The 17,609-nt window shown below is 50.1% G+C and overlaps 1 protein-coding gene across 1 annotated transcript in view; it reads left to right on the plus strand.

The window, feature by feature from the left end:
* Positions 1-17,264, plus strand: part of BUB1 (BUB1 mitotic checkpoint serine/threonine kinase) — an 850,308-nt gene extending 833,044 nt beyond the window's left edge. The window contains exon 32 of the mRNA XM_085611813.1: positions 16,359-17,264. Coding sequence (XP_085467939.1) covers positions 16,359-16,554 — 196 coding nt within the window. The 3' untranslated portion in view covers positions 16,555-17,264. The remainder of the gene's footprint in view (positions 1-16,358) is intronic.
* Positions 17,265-17,609: the final 345 nt, after the last annotated feature.

A 17,609-nucleotide genomic window follows, 5' to 3' on the forward strand; every position in this document is an offset into this window, starting at 1 on the left:
AGATCCAGTGAGAGCACGTAACCTAGTCACTTTTTGACAAAACTTTTGAGACTTTTTGTCTTCTATTTTTAAATCCTGCCGGGCCTGTCGCCGTACGATGTCGGTGGCCGACCCCCATGACGCCTGTCTCTACTGTCTGGTGTCTCACTGAGGACTCACTGGGTAGGGCGATTTCCACGACAGTGGCCCTCCGCCGTCACGCCTGGTTGCGGTCCACTGGTTTTTCAGGGTATGTAAAAGGTTCTCTTATGGACATGCCCCTTGATGGTACTCGCCTGTTTGGCAATAAGGCAGATAGTGCGCTGGAGCGTTTTAAGGACTCCCGGGCTACGGCCAAGTCCTTGGGCCTCTCCACCACGCGCCCGGCCATGTCTGCTTTTCGTTCCTTTGGTGGCCATGGAAGGGGCGCCCGACACGTTCGGTCAGCCAGAAGCCTGTGCAGAACAACCTCAGTGCGGCCGCAGATGTGATGCCTGCCGCGGCGGGACAGGGGGCCAGCGTGCGGGTCAGTCCACCTCCACCTCTGCTCCCGCAGGATCTGCTCAAAGCCTTCCTAGTCCGAGCTTTGGGGCACACCCCACGCAGGTGAGCGGCAGGATTCGCCATCACCTTCCCCACTGGCGTTCCGTTACCTCAGACAGGTGGGTGCTGCAAATCGTCCGAAGGGGCTACTCCCTTCCCTTCGAGACTGCCCCTCCGGCCATGCCACCTCAGTTCCACCGCATGTCTGGGGACCATTTTGCGCTTCTCCAGCAGGAAGTCACGGCCCTCTTGGCCAGGGGGCCATCGAGCGCGTTCCTGGGCCAGAAGTAGGACGTGGTTGTTATTCCCACTACTTTCTGGTCTCCAAGAAGGAAAAAGGGGGCTTGCCTCCAATCTTGGACCTCAGGAACGTCCACCGCTTCCTCTGGAAGGAGAAGTTCAAGATGTTGACTCTAGCTCAGGTCTTGGCTGCCCTCGACCCTGGAGACTGGATGGTAGCGTTGTACTTGCAGGATGCTTATTTTCACATCCCCGTCCTGCCGGCCCACCAGCGGTTCACGGTGGGCCAAGAGCACTTTCAGTTTGCTGTGCTCCCCTTTGGCCTTACTAGTGCCCCTCGGGTGTTCACAAAGGTGATGGCGGTGGTCGCAGCTCATCTGCACAGATCAGGGGTTTCAGTCTTCCCCTATCTCGACGACTGGTTGTTGAAGGCAGGCTCGCCCCAGGCACTTGTCTCCCACCTCCAGACTACGGCCGACCCTTCATCGGAGCGGTTCTAGATTCGACGCAGTTTCGGGTTTATCCTCCCGAGCAGCGAGTCCGGAATATTCAGGCTATGCTTCTGATCTTTCAGCCTCTATCACGGGTTTCAGTCAAGATGACCCTCCAGCTCCTGGGCCTCATGGCCTCCTGCATCCTCCTAGTGCAACATGCCAGATGGCATATGCGGGCTCTGCAGCGGGACCTGAAGTTCCAGTGGGCGCAGCATCAGGGCAACCTGTCCGATCACGTCCAGATCTCGGAGGGCACTGCACACGACTTACAGTGGTGGCTCACGGATCCACCACTGCAATCGCGTTTGGGTCCAGGGCAGATCCCTCTGCCTTCCCCTACCGGAGCACACAGTGGTGACAGATGCGTCCCTCCTGGGATGGGGCGGCCACATGGGAGCTGTCTCTGGTCTCCAGCAGAGTCCTGGCTACATATCAACCTTTTGAAACTTTGGGCGATCCGACTTGCACTGAAGGCATTCATTCCCTCTGTTCAGGGAAGTGTAGTGCAGGTGTTCACGGACAACACCACCGCCATGTGGTATTGCAACAAACAGGGCAAGGTGGGGTTGTGGACCCTATGTCAGGAGGCTCTCCGCCTCTGGACATAGCTGGAACATCAAGGCATTACCTTGGTGGTTCAACACCTGGCAGGTTCTCTGAACGCCAGAGCGGACAATCTCAGCCGCCGGTGCATGATGGATCACGAATGGCGTCTTCACTCAAAAGTGGTGCAAGGTCTCTTTCTGCAGTGGGGAGAGCCTTGGTTAGATCTATTCACCACCGAATAGAACGCGCAATGTCATCAATTCTGCGCGTTAGAATTTCCAAGGCGGCACTCGCTTGGTGACGCTTTTCGTCACGAGTGGAGCTGCGGTTTATTGTACTCCTTTGTGCCTATACCACTTCTGCCCAGAGTGCTAAAGGAGATTCGGCGCGTCCGGGCCCAAGACATCCTTGTGGCTCCAGATTGGGCACGAAGATACTGGTATCCCGAGCTACTCAGCATGGTGATCGCTCCCCCATCCGACTTCCTCTTCGGGAGGATCTTCTGTCGCAGCAACAGGGGACGGTCCTCCACCCGAACCTGCCCAACCTCCACCTCCATGCGTGGAGATTGAGCGGCGACAGTTGACATCTTTCAACCTTCCTTCCGAAGTCTGTGACATTATTCTGGCAGCCAGTCGTCCCTCCACTAAGACGGTATACGCCTGCAGGTGGAACAAATTTTTGGCATGGTGCACAGCAAAGGCTGTGGATCCCATAACTGCCTCTCTTTCCGAGGTGCTTCTGTTCCTTCTCTCTTTGGCCCAGCAGGGCTATGCTATGGGCACTATCAAAGGTTATCTCTCTGCCTTTTCCGCCTTTCTACGGCTTCCAGATCAGCCTTCTCTTTTCAAGTCCCCAATTGCTAATCGCTTCCTGAAAGGCATTACACACACGTTTCCTCCCGCGCCCTTCATAATGCCTCAATGGGACTTAAATCTTGTCTTGACTTATCTGATGTGTGCTCCCTTTGAGCTACTTCATAACTGTCCTTTACGTCTTCTCACTCCAAAGACGGCTTTCCTGGTAGCGATCACATCTGCCAGAAGAGTGAGTGACCTCCAGGCTCTTTCTTCTAAACTTCCTTTTCTCTCTGTTCATCCGGACAAAGTGGTTTTAAGGACTCATCCTTCTTTCTTGCCATTGGTTGTCACGTCCTTCCACATCGGGCAGACCATCACTTTGCCCACCTTCTTTCCGCCTCCGCATCCTTCAAAAGAAGAAGAGAGGCTCCATCGTCTGGACCCAAAACGCGTGCTCTCGTTCTATCTGAGTTACAACAAACAAATGATGGACGGAATGCTGACAATGCATACATTCTCCCCCAGTCAAGAGATCTGGGTTAAATCCATCGTTCTTTTGCCCACTACACCACCCCAGTTTAGACATGGCCATATGCAAATCAGTCTTGACCCTGTGCCTCATGGGAACAGTCCAGCCCGAACTGCCAAGCCATGTCTTCCCTGGACCGGAATCAAGCATCCTAGGACCGGTTTCTGGCTATCAGCCGTCATCAGCCAGGATAGCTTGACTCCAGTGGCGTAGTGAGCACCGGTCCCACGTTTGGGAATACCCACCCCGAAACCGGTCCTAGGATGCTTGTTTCCAGTCCAGTGAGGACCTGGCTTGGCAGTTCGGGCTGGACTGTTCCCATGAGGCACAGGGTCAAGACTGATTTGCATATAGCTGGGTTCAAACTGGAATGGCATGGTGAGCAAAAAAATGATGGATTTAGGCCCAGAAATCTGTACTGGGGTGAATGTATGACATTGTTCTGCATTCTGTCCATCAATTGTTGTTTTTGCATTTGTCACCCCGAGTGGGACGGGTATGCTCAGACGTTAGTCCCGTGCTCTCCATGCCACTGGAATCAAGCTATCCTGGCTGAAGAGGGGTGAAACCCCGAAACCGGTCCTAGGATGCTTGTTTCCAGTCCAGTGAGGACCTGGCTTGGCAGTTCGGGCTGGACTGTTCCCATGAGGCACAGGGTCAAGACTGATTTGCATATAGCTGGGTTCAAACTGGAATGGCATGGTGAGCAAAAAAATGATGGATTTAGGTCCAGATCTCTGTACTGGGGTGAATTGTTATTGTTATTGTTATTTTGGATTTGTATCGCGCCCAATCACCTACAGGTCTCTAGGCGCGCGGAAATCAGTGGTAACAAACAATAAGCTAGGCAGTCACAGAATGAGGGCACTTCTTGGTCTAATTTACACCCAGGGTTCTTTTAAACAGCAATGTTTTTAGCATCCTTCTAAACCGCAGGAGGTTCCCTTCCCTGCGCATCCCCTCAGGCGGCGTGTTCCATACCTGAGGGACTAATACAGAGAAGGCTCTTCCTCCCTTAGTTACAAGTTTGTAACGGGGGCAAACCAGAAGCTGAGAATCTGAGGATCTAAGTGTTCTCACTGGGCTATAAATCTCCAAACGATCAGTGATATAGGCTGGTGCCTGACCGTAGATTGCCTTGTGAGCTGTACATAGATTCTTAAATTCCACTCGCTCTTTAATAGTGAGCCAATGCAGGCTGTGTAGCAATGGAGAGGCCTTAGTTCTCCTTGGGAGTCTAAAAATTAATCGTGCCGCATCATTCATCACGACCTGCAATCGATTAGTAAGAGTTTTAGGTAGTCCAAGATAGAGCGCGTTTCCGTAGTCTATCCTTGAGATGACAGTTGCTGCTACGATTGAGCGCATCATTGATTGGGAGAGGACAGGGGTCAGCTTCCGTAACTGCCGGATGATATTTGTGCAGCTACCCGCCACAGATGAAATTTGACTGGACATTGACAAGTCGCAATCCACTTTGATCCCCAAGCTCTTTACATTCATACTTGGTTTTGGAGCGGGGCCCAACTCGGCTGGCCCGTAGAGGTCACTCCAAGGTGAAGCAGTGGATGGAATCACCAAATTCTCGGTCTTGTCTGGATTGATCTTTAGTAGGTTTTCAGTCATCCATTGTACAGTGTACCTCAAGATGTTCTGAGCATTGAGTTGTGCGGTCCTTGAATTATCAACACTCAGCAGCAGCTGTGTATCATCCGCATAGTTAAAGACTCTACAGCCCCTGCTGGCCAGTGATGCAATCAGAGGTTGTAGATAAAGATTAAATAACAGTGGGGACAGGGCAGAGCCCTGTGGCACCCCATATTCCAAGTTCCCCACCTCAGATGTTTGATTCCCCAGTTGTATCCTTTGTGTTCTTCCCAAAAGGAAGGATTGCAGCCACTTAAAAGCCAGACCCTTAATCCCAAAGTCTCTCAATCTTTCCAAGAGTAAGGCATGACTGACCGTATCGAACGCCGCTGATAGATCTAACAAAATCAGGGCGCTCGGTTTCTTATAGTCAGCCATGCCTCTTAATTCATCCAGCACCGAGAGCATCACCAACTCGGTGCTGTGATGGGCTCGGAATCCTGCCTGCCGCTCATGGAGTAGATGGTGAGACTCCAGTTACAGGGACAGGGATTTTAATACATGTTGTTCCAGTATTTTAGAGAGGAAAGGCAGTTGGGAGATAGGCCTGTAGTTCTTTAGCACTGCAGGATCTGCACCAGGTTTTTTCAGTAGTGGCCTTACACGTGCCTCCTTGAATTCCACCGGTAGATACCCTGTTTCTAGAGATCTATTAAGGAGGGAAACGATACATTTCTCCAATAAAGGACGGGCTGCACGAAAGACGCTGGGTGGGCACGTATCTGCTGGAGAGCCAGATTTAATTTTTCCCATCAGTTTCTCCAGACTCAACTCATCCAGCTCTGGAAATGCTGTAATAGTACAATCAGCTAGATTATGCGAGGCCAGCGTTGTGGCGGTTCCATTTAGCAATCCACTCTTTATTTCCGTGATAATGACCTTCACTTTTTCTAAAAAGTACGCCTGAAAGGAATTACAGTCTATAAGGGACTTGGAATTTTCAGGTTTCTTACTTAACTCTGACAGGATTTTGAACGTCTCTTTCTGGATATTGGCTGCCTTACTTAGGCGAGACTCATAGTGTTCCGTAAGCCTTTTATATAAGTTGAGGGAGGCTTTATAGAGATTCCTGGCTGTATCTTGCTTGGTTTTCCTCCAACCTCTTTCCAAGGCTCTTAGTTTTCTTTTATGCTCCCTTAATAAAGGCGTAAACCAGGGGGCCCCTTTACAAGAGCCCCTTATCAGCTGTAATTTTACTGGCGCTATTTGATCAATAGCCTGGGCTAGGCTCTGTGTTAAGTCCGAGTACTCTTGGTCCAAATTACATTCCAGATCTAAGGATTGGTTCAATGGCGGTAGTACCTTGGTTAAAGCTATTAAATCAACTTCGGCCCATTTACGGGTTCTCCTGGTTTCTAATGATGTATTATGTATATGGCCATTGATAGGTATCTTGCAAGACACTAGATGGTGATCTGACCATATACATTGTGTAACATCCTTAAGAATGACATTCGTATCTGTCGTCCACACAAGGTCAAGAACATGGCCTTTAATATGTGTGGGAACATTCACAAGTTGTGTAAAACTCAAGGCAGTCATTATAGTATCCAATTGACGAGTAGCCAAGTCCCAATGGGGGTTATCCCAATGCAAATTGAAATCTCCTGTCACCAAGATTTTCGTATATCGGGTACATAAATCCGACATAATGGGTCCAAAGAGGTCATAGAAGAGTGGGGTAGATTTTGGTGGGCGGTAGGCTGACAAAATCACCCAACAGACATTATTCGTTGTTATCTTTACCCCAATCAAGTCAGCTAAGTCCAACGATTCAGATAACAATCTCTCAACTACCAGGCTCTTTTTAAATAGAATTGCTACCCCTCCCCCCCGAGCACCTCCCGGTCGGTTGTGCCATAAGGCATCATAGCCCCCTGGAAGAGCGGCAATGATGTCAGGCAACGAGTTGTCATCCAACCAGGTCTCTGAGAGGGTCAGGACATCGAAGTCATTGTCCTGGAGTAGATTATATACTTCAATATGATGGCAGTGGAGCGATCTAGTATTTAAACTAGCAATCTTCAATATAGAGCGCCGGGCTGAAGGAATGACCTTATGAGGGCGAGATATGGCATGATTCCTAATGGTCAGCAGGGTTACGCTGTCCGGACACCTCTCACCTTTATCCAGACAGCGCAGCTCCTCTGAGGAATAGATGATCCTATAGCCAGACGTCCGCGCCTCCGGGCCCGGCCGTGCGCGGACGGGCGCAGACGGGCTGGACTCTGGCGTGACTCCGGCGATGCTCCGGCGAACCCCTGGCGCGTACCCGCTGCGCGTCAGCATGACCGGCTTAAGTACCGGTCTAGCGTCCTTGTGACGACTAGACCCCACCGATCCTCCGCCCTCACCCAAGATGTCCGCCGTTCAGTGTAATACAATACACATGGGGGAAGGGGCCCGCTCCAAACGCGGTGTTTTCAAGTTGTTTTAAGTGCAAGTATGTGGCGATGGCAATGGAATGACAGATAAAAACAGGGTACAGTAATAAATCAATTTTAAATTAAAATACAAAAACGGGAGTTTTTAAAATATGCAATAGTGCTCCTGATGAGCGCGCTACGTTCTGCAGTAACCTCGAGCTTCTCTGTGTTGCCAAAAATGATCTCCAAGAATGTATGACATTGTTCTGCATTCTGTCCATCAATTGTTGTTTTTGCATTTGTCACCCCGAGTGGGACGGGTATGCTCAGACGTGAGTCCCGTGCTCTCCATGCCACTGGAATCAAGCTATCCTGGCTGAAGAGGGGTGAAACCCCGAAACCGGTCCTAGGATGCTTGTTTCCAGTCCAGTGAGGACCTGGCTTGGCAGTTCGGGCTGGACTGTTCCCATGAGGCACAGGGTCAAGACTGATTTGCATATAGCTGGGTTCAAACTGGAATGGCATGGTGAGCAAAAAAATGATGGATTTAGGCCCAGATCTCTGTACTGGGGTGAATGTATGACATTGTTCTGCATTCTGTCCATCAATTGTTGTTTTTGCATTTGTCACCCCGAGTGGGACGGGTATGCTCAGACGTGAGTCCCGTGCTCTCCATGCCACTGGAATCAAGCTATCCTGGCTGAAGAGGGGTGAAACCCCGAAACCGGTCCTAGGATGCTTGTTTCCAGTCCAGTGAGGACCTGGCTTGGCAGTTCGGGCTAGACTGTTCCCATGAGGCACAGGGTCAAGACTGATTTGCATATAGCTGGGTTCAAACTGGAATGGCATGGTGAGCAAAAAAATTATGGATTTAGGCCCAGATCTCTGTACTGGGGTGAATGTATGACATTGTTCTGCATTCTGTCCATCAATTGTTGTTTTTGCACTCGTTCTATCTGAAGCGCACACAACAGTTCCGGGTGGATGACCAAATTTTTGTTGGCTGCGTGGGCGCCAAAAAAGGTCGCGCCCATCTCTCGGGGGGTCGTTCTCTGCATCAAAGCCTGTTACTCGTTGGCTAAGAAGGAGCCTCCTGTGGGGCTGCGTGCCCATTCTACCAGGGCAATGGCAGCCACTACTGCTTTGGGACGCGGTGTTCCCTTGCATGACATCTGTCAGGCAGCTACGTGGGCCTCGCTGCACACTTTTACCATGCACTACTGCCTAGACAGCCAAGTCCGGAGAGATGGCTTCTTTGGCCGTTCGGTTCTCCGGGACTTTCTGGTGTGATTTTGGTTCGCAGACCCACCTCCGGGGTAGGTAATCCTGGGGTATCTATTCTAAGGTAAGGAATCTATCATTAACGTGTCTCTTTCAGATGCGCAAGTTACTACTTGTGTAACAATATATCTGTAAGAGACATTAGTTGGTGATAGATTTCTTACCGCTTGACCCATCCTCCCCGTTCTGCGAACTGATTTCTAGGGTTAAGGTCATCATTTTCAGGGCCCTAGTTTCATGGCACCAGTGGTCAGTTTCTTGCATGGCTCTGCGTTCCTGGCACGGAAAGTCGTGTACAGGACTGACGTCAGCGCGCATGGGTGGCGCCTAAGTAGTCTCCATGATGTCTTTGCGCTTTCGACGCCAGCGACGGACACAGATTCATACTACGCCACCTTCCGACGTGCAGGGGTACCGCTGACGAAAACTTTCCGGATCCAGTCTGACGCCTGGGGATATTCAAAGGTAAGGAATCTATCACCAACTAATGTCTCTTACAGATATATCGTTACACAAGTAGTAACTTGTGCATATTGTATACTGTGTATACTTGCAATATGTTGTCGGTCCACCCGCTCGCCTCGAAGGCACGAAAAAAATGGGTGGAACTGACGTCAGCATGGCGACGAGGTCTTCTTATGGCTCCGGTGATGTCATACGAAGTCGCGAGCGAACTCGTGCTATTGTAACGTCCTTGTCGACGGGGGAGAGCTCTGAAAAAGTCTCTGTGAAATGCTGGCACAAGGGTAATTTAAAAGGTGAGGAATTCACAGGCAGACACTGTGCCCACCAGAAAAAGCATTACCGAAGATAAGTTACTTGATATTTACATTCGAGGCATGTGTGGCTGTAGATACACATGCTGTGCAGAGACTGTAAAGCAGTCCTCCCTAAAATTGGTGGCTAGCCCGGGGTGTTGCAGTGGTGTGGAAAGTGTACAAAGAACTGCCTGACCAACATTAGCTTGTTGGTGTGCTAGTACATCCGCATAGTAGTGTTTTGTGTACGTGTGTGGTGTAGACCTGATAGCTGCTTCGCATATATCCGCTATTAGGATGTTCCCATGGAAGGCCATAAAGGCTCCTTTCTTTCAAGTAGAGCATGCTCTAGGAGGAGTAGGTAGGACCTTTTTGGCTTTAGCATAACATTTCTGATGGATACATCTGCCAGTGGATTCCTCACCTTGTGAATATCCCCTGCGCCAGCATGCCACGGAACTTTTCTTCCCCAGCATTCCACGTCGACGTGGGCGACGTCACAATACATCGGCTCCGCACGCGACTCCGTACGACGTCATCGGAGCCATAAGAAGCCCACGTCGGCGTGATGACGTCAGTTCCCTTTTTTCCGCGCCGTCGACGCGCAACGGTTTTTTCCCAGTGCTCTCTAGATACTTTGTAATCTAGTGGTGTATTTTTGTTAAAATCAGTATGTCTTCGACGAGGAAGTCGGGCTTTAAGCCCTGTAGGGAGTGCGGAGGCCTGATGTCCATGACGGATCCACATCAGAACTGTTTATGGTGTCTCTCCTCTGATCATGACGTGGATGAGTGCGGGTGCTGTAGGAGCATGAATCCTAAAGCGCTGAAGGAGAGGAAGACCAAACTCTTCATGAAGAAGATCGGTGAGGAGAAGAGAGGGAGAAAAAAGGAGAAGTCCAGGCGAGAGTCTTCGACTTCGAGGTCGTCGAAGTCGAAGAAGCACCACAAGAAGAGGAAGCATTCTTCTCGGCGTCGGTCCTCGAAGTCTAAGAGGTCGAGGTCGGCTTCGCCTCGTCGACGTCAGAGCAAGGTCTTGTCTCCTTCGCCTTCTCCTGATAAGTCTTCGAAGTCTCCCTCTCCGAAGCGGACTCCAGCTCGTTCCCCGATGCCGTCACCGGCGCCGTCCAAGGCTTCGACTCCGGGTCGGGTGGAATCTGATGTGCATTTGGATGAGCAGGAGCAGGAAGAGTCTGTTCCGGTGCCTGGTGACTCCGCGGCTCCGGTGGAGGATTCTGAGGAGCCGACGCCGGTGACTCCACAGGAGGATACAGGGGCAGTTCCTTATCCCCAATTCCCGGCTCCAGGTACGGATCCTTCGGGATTTCTGAATGCCATGTATGGCATTTTTCAGAGAGCATCCTTCCCATCCGGAGCACCAGCAGGTCCCGTGGGTCCGATGGCGTTTTCTCTGGGAGTGCCGCAGCAATACGCTCAGGCTCCTTTTCTGCCTTTTATGCCGATGGCGCCTTCTTGGCAGTTTCCGGCGCCGGTTGGGAATCCGGCTCGACCTCGGATGGATCGTCAATCTTCGGAGCCTTCTCTGACGCCGAGGCCGACTCCATCGACGCCGCATCCGGCGCCGCCGACTCCACCTGTGGCGCCTCCGACGCCGGTGCCTTTGGCTCCACCGACGCCGCGTACGACGTCGACGACGCCGGCTCCCCGGATCCGATCGAGGCGGGAGGCCCAAAGGGTTTTGGAGGAGGAAAGATATCGGGCTGAGGTGGAAGAAGGTGAAGTCGACTCTTCTTCGGATGAGTTTGGAGGTATGGAGGTAGCAAGTGGTTTGGATACCACCCCGGAGTGGGAGCATGCTTCTGCAAGGTCTTCTCCACCACAGGAATTGGCGCCCTACCACGTTGTGATCAAGAAGGCCGCGGAGTTGTTAGATCTGCAGCTGCCCTCTGTGGAATACAAGTCCAACCTGCTTACAGAGGTGTTGCACTCTCCGACGTCGGCTTCGGAGCCTTTGTTACCTTTCAATGAGGCTCTCTTGGACCCAGTGTTGGAGGTGTGGAAGAAGCCTCTATCAGCTCCGGCAGTTTGCAGACAGGTGGCAAGGAGGTACAGGGTTGCGCCAGGAGACCCGGATTTTTTATCCACGCATCCTTCTCCGGAGAGCCTAGTGGTGCAGGCTTCATGTTCTAAACATGCTTCGGGTGCTTTCCCCCAATCTCCTGCTGATAGGGAGTCAAAGAAGGTTGATCAGGCGGCCAAAAAGACATTCTCCTCAGGAAGTATGGCGTTGAAGTCATCAAATGCCACATGCTTGCTGGGGCGTTATGTTCATGCCCTGATGGACTCTATAAAAACTTTGGCCCCTAAGTTACCTGAGGGGGATAAGTCGTCCTTCATGGAGGTTGTGGCGGACACTCAGGCAGCTGCCAGGCAGGTGATCCAGTCTGGGCTGGATACGGCGGACTCTGTGGCGAGGATTATGGGGTCGTCCATTGCCGCAAGGAGACAGGCTTGGCTCCGTTCCTCAGGTTTTTCTGCAGATGTCCAGGCCACGCTGGTAGATCTGCCCTTTGACGGACAAAAGTTGTTTGGGGAGAAGGCAGATTCTGCCCTTCAACGTTTTAAGGACAGTAGGTTGACGGCGAAGTCCTTGGGTCTGCAGGCTCCTGCTAGAGGTTCAACTTTCCGTAAGGCTAGGGGATTCGGAAGATCATCCTTTCGCTCCTTCCGACAGCCACAACAGCAGCAGCAACAACAGCAGCAGAATCCCCTCTATCGCTCCTATAGAGGGAAGCAAAGGGGTCGGAGAGGTTCTGGTCGCAACCCCTCTTCTTCCTCCTCCTCCTCTGCTCCAAATGAGGCTTCAGGGAAGCAGCCCTAGATCCCCCATCCTGGATCATGCAAGGCCTGTGGGGGGTCGGGTGTCCTACTTTCTACGGGGTTGGAAATCTGTTACAACCGACCTTTGGGTTTTGAACCTCGTAGAGACTGGGTACGCCCTTCCCTTTCGGGAGTTTCCTCCCCCTTACCCTCCTTGCCAAGGTTATTGCTCGGAGGACCACCTGCTTCTCCTGCAGAAAGAAGTTCTAGCCTTGTTTCAGAAGGGCGCAATAGAGGTGGTTCCGGAGCAGGAAAGAGGTCAGGGATGCTACTCCCGGTATTTCCTGATCCCCAAGAAGGACGGCAGATTGCGTCCGATTCTGGACCTCAGAATCTTGAATTTTTACCTGAGACAGGAGAAGTTCAAGATGCTGACCCTTGCGCAGGTTCTTCAAGCGTTGCAGCAAGGAGACTGGATGGTGTCGCCCGACTTGCAGGACGCGTACTTCCATGTCCCAATCCTGAAGTCGCACAGGAAGTATCTCCGTTTTACGGTTGGGTCGCAACATTATCAGTTTGCGGTCCTCCCGTTTGGTCTTACTACTGCACCTCGAGTCTTCACAAAGGTGATGGCAGTGGTGGCTGCTCATCTCAGGAGGTCGGGGATTCCGGTTTTTCCCTACCTGGACGACTGGCTTCTGAAGGCAGAGTCCCCAGAGATGGTGCAGCGTCATCTGCAGGTGACAGCTCAGCTGTTGTTCGACTTGGGTTTTTCGATCAATGTGCCCAAATCTCACCTGGTGCCCTCTCAACGCAACCTGTTTATAGGGGCAGTACTGGACACTACTGTGTGTCGAGCATTCCCTCCTCCTCAAAGGATTCTCGACATTCAGGAGATGGTCCCTTTATTCCACAGTGGAGCGGTTGTTCCAGTTCTGAAGGTCCTTCGCCTGCTCGGTCTGTTCGCTTCCTGCATTCTGTTGGTCAACCATGCACGCTGGCACATGAGGGCGCTCCAGTGGTGCCTCCGCAAGCAGTGGTATCAGCACAACGGGGATCTCGGGGAGTCGATCAAGATCTCCGGAGAAGCTGCAGCGGATCTGTCTTGGTGGAGCGTGGAGGGCAATCTGTCCCAAGGAAAGCCTTTCCATCTACCTCCATCGGTGGCCACAGTGATAACGGATGCCTCCACCCTAGGGTGGGGAGCTCATCTGGGGGATCTGGAGATCAAGGGTCTTTGGTCTCCAGAGGAAAGGTTGCTTCATATCAACCTTCTGGAATTGCGGGCGATTCGTTTGGCACTCAAGGCCTTCCTCCCTTCCCTTCGCGGTCAGTCAGTTCAAGTCCTGACGGACAACACGACCGCGATGTGGTATGTCAACAAGCAGGGAGGAGTGGGGTCTCTTTGTCTCTGCAGAGAGGCCTTACGACTATGGTCCTGGGCTCAGGACCATCAGATTTGTCTGATGGCAAATCATCTGGCCGGGGTGCTGAACGTGCGTGCGGACAGTCTCAGTCGGCAGTTCTCCGCCGACCACGAGTGGAGGCTCCATCCGGAGGTGGTTCGTCACGTCTTTCGGACGTGGGGGACGCCTCGGGTGGACCTGTTTGCCACCCGAGAGAACGCGCACTGCCCGTCATTCTGCAGTCTCCAATATCCGATGCAGGGGGCGTTGGGGGACGCGTTTCAGTTGAGTTGGGGTTTGCAACTCCTTTACGCGTTTCCTCCCATACCCTTGATTCCTCGGGTTCTGAGGAAGATTCGCCAAGACCGGGCCCAAGTCATATTGATCGCCCCGGATTGGCCAAGAAGGGTGAGGTATACAGGTCTTCTCCACCTCTCCTCGTGCCCTCCGCTCCGTCTCCCTCTGAGGGCAGACCTTCTCTCGCAGTCGGAGGGGCAGGTTCTACACCCCCACCTCCAGAGCTTACACCTTCATGCCTGGAGATTGAACGGGGCAACCTGAGTTCCTTCTCTCTCCCACCTGATGTGGTGGACGTTATTTTATCGGCCAGGCGACACTCCACCAAGTCCATTTACTCCTACAGGTGGTCTAAGTTTGTAAAGTGGTGTGGAGAGAGATCCATTGACCCTTTAAAGGCTCATCTTTCTGATGTGCTTCAGTTTGCTCTTTCCTTGGCTCAGCAGGGCTGTGCAGTGGCCACGGTTAAGGGCTACCTTTCGGCCTTATCGGCATTTCTGTGCCTTCCAGATCAACCTTCGTTATTTAAATCTCCGGTTGTTCTGAGGTTCATCAAGGGCCTTACAAACATGTTTCCTCCCACTCCATTTGTAATGCCTCAGTGGGACCTTAATCTTGTCTTAACCTTTTTAATGGGGTCCCCATTTGAGCCTCTTCATAATTGTCCTTTGAGGCTGGTGTCCTTTAAGGTGGTCTTTCTTGTAGCCATAACCTCGGCAAGGAGGGTGAGTGAGCTTCAAGCTCTTAGTTCCAAACCTCCTTTTCTTACCTTACATGCTGAAAGGATGGTTCTCAGGACCAGGGCTGCTTTCCTGCCAAAAGTTGTTACTCCTTTCCATTTGGGGCAGTCTATTACCCTCCCTGTTTTTTATCCACCCCCTCATCCTTCCAAAGAAGAAGAAAGACTCCATCGCCTTGACCCGAAGAGGGCTATGAGTTTTTATTTGGACAGGACCAAGGACTTTCGTATTGATGACCAGCTTTTTATTGGCTACGTTGGTCGTTCTAAAGGTAAAGCGGTGCACAAGCGCACGCTGTCAAGATGGATTATACTGACCATCAAGATCTGCTACGCCCTGGCTGGTAAGACTCCTCCTGAGGGTATTCGTGCTCACTCTACTAGAGCTAAGTCTTCAACATCTGCTCTGGCCCGGGGTGTTCCTGTGGCAGATATTTGTAAGGCCGCGACTTGGGCCTCCCTCCATACTTTCGCAAAGCATTATTGCTTGGACTCTGAGATGAGGAGGGAGGGCCACTTCGCGCGCTCTGTCTTGCAAGACTTTCTGGTATAGAAAGGTGGACACCCTCCTCCGGGAGTGGGGACTGCTGTGGGAATCTATTCACAAGGTGAGGAATCCACTGGCAGATGTATCCATCAGAAGAACAAGTTACTTACCTTCGGTAACGCTTTTTCTGGTGGATACAGTATCTGCCTGTGGATTCCTCACTGACCCACCCGCCTCCCCGTTGTCCACCTTTGTATACCATGAAAGAGGTCTTGTTGGAATGTTTTGATGCTTTCTGTACATTTGTAGGTAATGCATGTTTGGTTAGCATTCCTTTGTTTTTGTATGCTATGTATATATATTGGTATGCTATATACTGGGTATACTTGGAGTTGTCGTTGGTTCACGTGTTCGCCTCGAAGGCACGGAAAAAATGGGTGGAACTGACGTCATCACGCCGACGTGGGCTTCTTATGGCTCCGATGACGTCGTACGGAGTCGCGTGCGGAGCCGATGTATTGTGACGTCGCCCACGTCGACGTGGAATGCTGGGGAAGAAAAGTTCCGTGGAATGCTGGCGCAGGGGATATTCACAAGGTGAGGAATCCACAGGCAGATACTGTATCCACCAGAAAAAGCGTTACCGAAGGTAAGTAACTTGTTCGTTTGAATGCATTTACCTATCCATCTAGCAATGGCTGATTTGGATATAGCCTTCCCTTTGAGGTTGGGAGAAAGCCACAAATAATTGTTTTTCTAAAAGTCCTAGTCCTATCAATGTAGTACATGAGGACTCGCTTTACATCCGCAGTATGGAGAGCTTTTCCGCAACTGAGTCTGGTTGTGGGGTAAAAAAAACAGGTATGTCGATTGACTGATTAAGGTAGAATTGAGAGACTGCCTTAAGTAGAAACTTGAGGTTGGAGCGGAGGACAACCCTGTCCCTATGTATTTGAAAGAAAGGTTCTTCCAGGGTTAATGCTTGAAGCTCACTGACATGTCTGAGTGAGGTAATAGCAATTTGAAATGCAACCTTCCAAGCGAGGAATTAAAGGGGGCAAGTGTGAAGGGGCTCAAATGGAGGGTCCATGGGCTGTGTAAGTAACATTTTAAAATTCCATTATGTTGCTGGTGGAACTCAAGGAGAAATCACTCTTTTGAGAACTTCCACGAAGGCTTTATTAACTGGTATTTTGAAAAGAGAAATGTGTTGTCCATTTTGAAGATGGGCAGCTACTGCAGCTAGATGCAAGCACAAATCTTGGTAATATGCAGTGAGAGAAATATTCACAGAAACTACAGTTATAGGTATGTAAGTTGTCCTTTTCCTGTTTTGGAGTAACATTTGAGTTTGTCAAACTGGAGCACGGATTATTTTAATACTGACTTCTTTTTCTATTGCTATGCTTTCTTGTTGGCTACCTGGAGCAGTTAATCATAGAAGTTTATCTTCTATTTTGCTTTAGGCTTCCTCATACAGACATCTGGTTGGACTTCTTTCACACCCTCCTGAATATACCAGACTGCTATAGTCCATCGCCTTTGGAAGAACTCCGGGAAAAACTTGTTGCCTTGTTCCAAGAGACGTATGCCACCAAGATAAAGTATCTTCGCAGTCGATTACTAGTGTTGCTCATGGAAAATAAGCCCTCCCGAAAATGAGCAGATTTGTTTGTCCGTGCCAAACTATGACATTTTCTTATCTGCTTGAATGCACAATACAGACTTGTTCATCCCTATAGTTTTCCTGAAGAACACATTGACTTAAAAGTTTTGAAATGTATTAAATAACTGTAAATCAAGCATAGCATCTGAGTCGGTTAAGCACCCAAGATTTCAACTTTACTTGCCGACAGCAACCGGTTTAATCTGAGAGAGATCTTCAGTGGCTTTGGGAGTTGTAGACACATCTTAAGTGTCCTACCATTGCTTTATATGCTGCATGAAGAGGTCTGATGCAATGTCGGATGAGGCATGACTCCTTTTATCCACTTAGACAGTTCTTGAATGTCTAAGTACAGGTCGATAGATGAATCTTCAGGTTGGTGATTATTAATAAGTCACCAATAACGCTTGAAATCTTCAGGACTCAGCATCTAAGGAAGACGGACTGCATTCCGTAGAAGCATCATCTTAAACTTTACACATGTACTGAACACTTGAATATAGATCACTTTTAAAAAATTAATTGTTTGTTTTGTTATACATTTCAGATCTAGACTTCTCAGTAGTTAGTGAGTGACGTTATTTGTCTTTTTACATGTGCGGAACCTACTTCATAAAAACAGCAAATAACAATATAAAGCGTTTTGTAAAAAAAATGAAGTGTATAATTTATAATAAAGTATTTTTAGCTAGAATCTTTTATTCTACACTTTTCTTTCCTCGTGTTTATTTCATTTTCGAAAAAAGTGTACATTTTTAGCCTTTAAACTGAAAGACTGGCATCTACTCTAGCAATGAAATGTAAGGGGGTGGAGTGGCAGATTTGGCGTAAAAATTGTCTCCAGCCAGTTTCGAAGTAAAATGTTTACTATAGACAAGCCTCTGTTGTAGGTAAAGTCAGTTCCACAGTACGGTACGACCATGTGTAATGCTTCTCTTGAAGTGTGAAGGAACATAACAAAAAGTTAGCACATTCCACAATACATTTTTAATGTTAAGCTATATATTGTAAACTTAAAAATACACTACTTTTAAAAATACTGCAATGGAAG

This window comes from Triturus cristatus, chromosome 6, assembly GCF_964204655.1.
Source record: "Triturus cristatus chromosome 6, aTriCri1.1, whole genome shotgun sequence".
Classification (NCBI taxonomy): domain Eukaryota; kingdom Metazoa; phylum Chordata; class Amphibia; order Caudata; family Salamandridae; genus Triturus; species Triturus cristatus.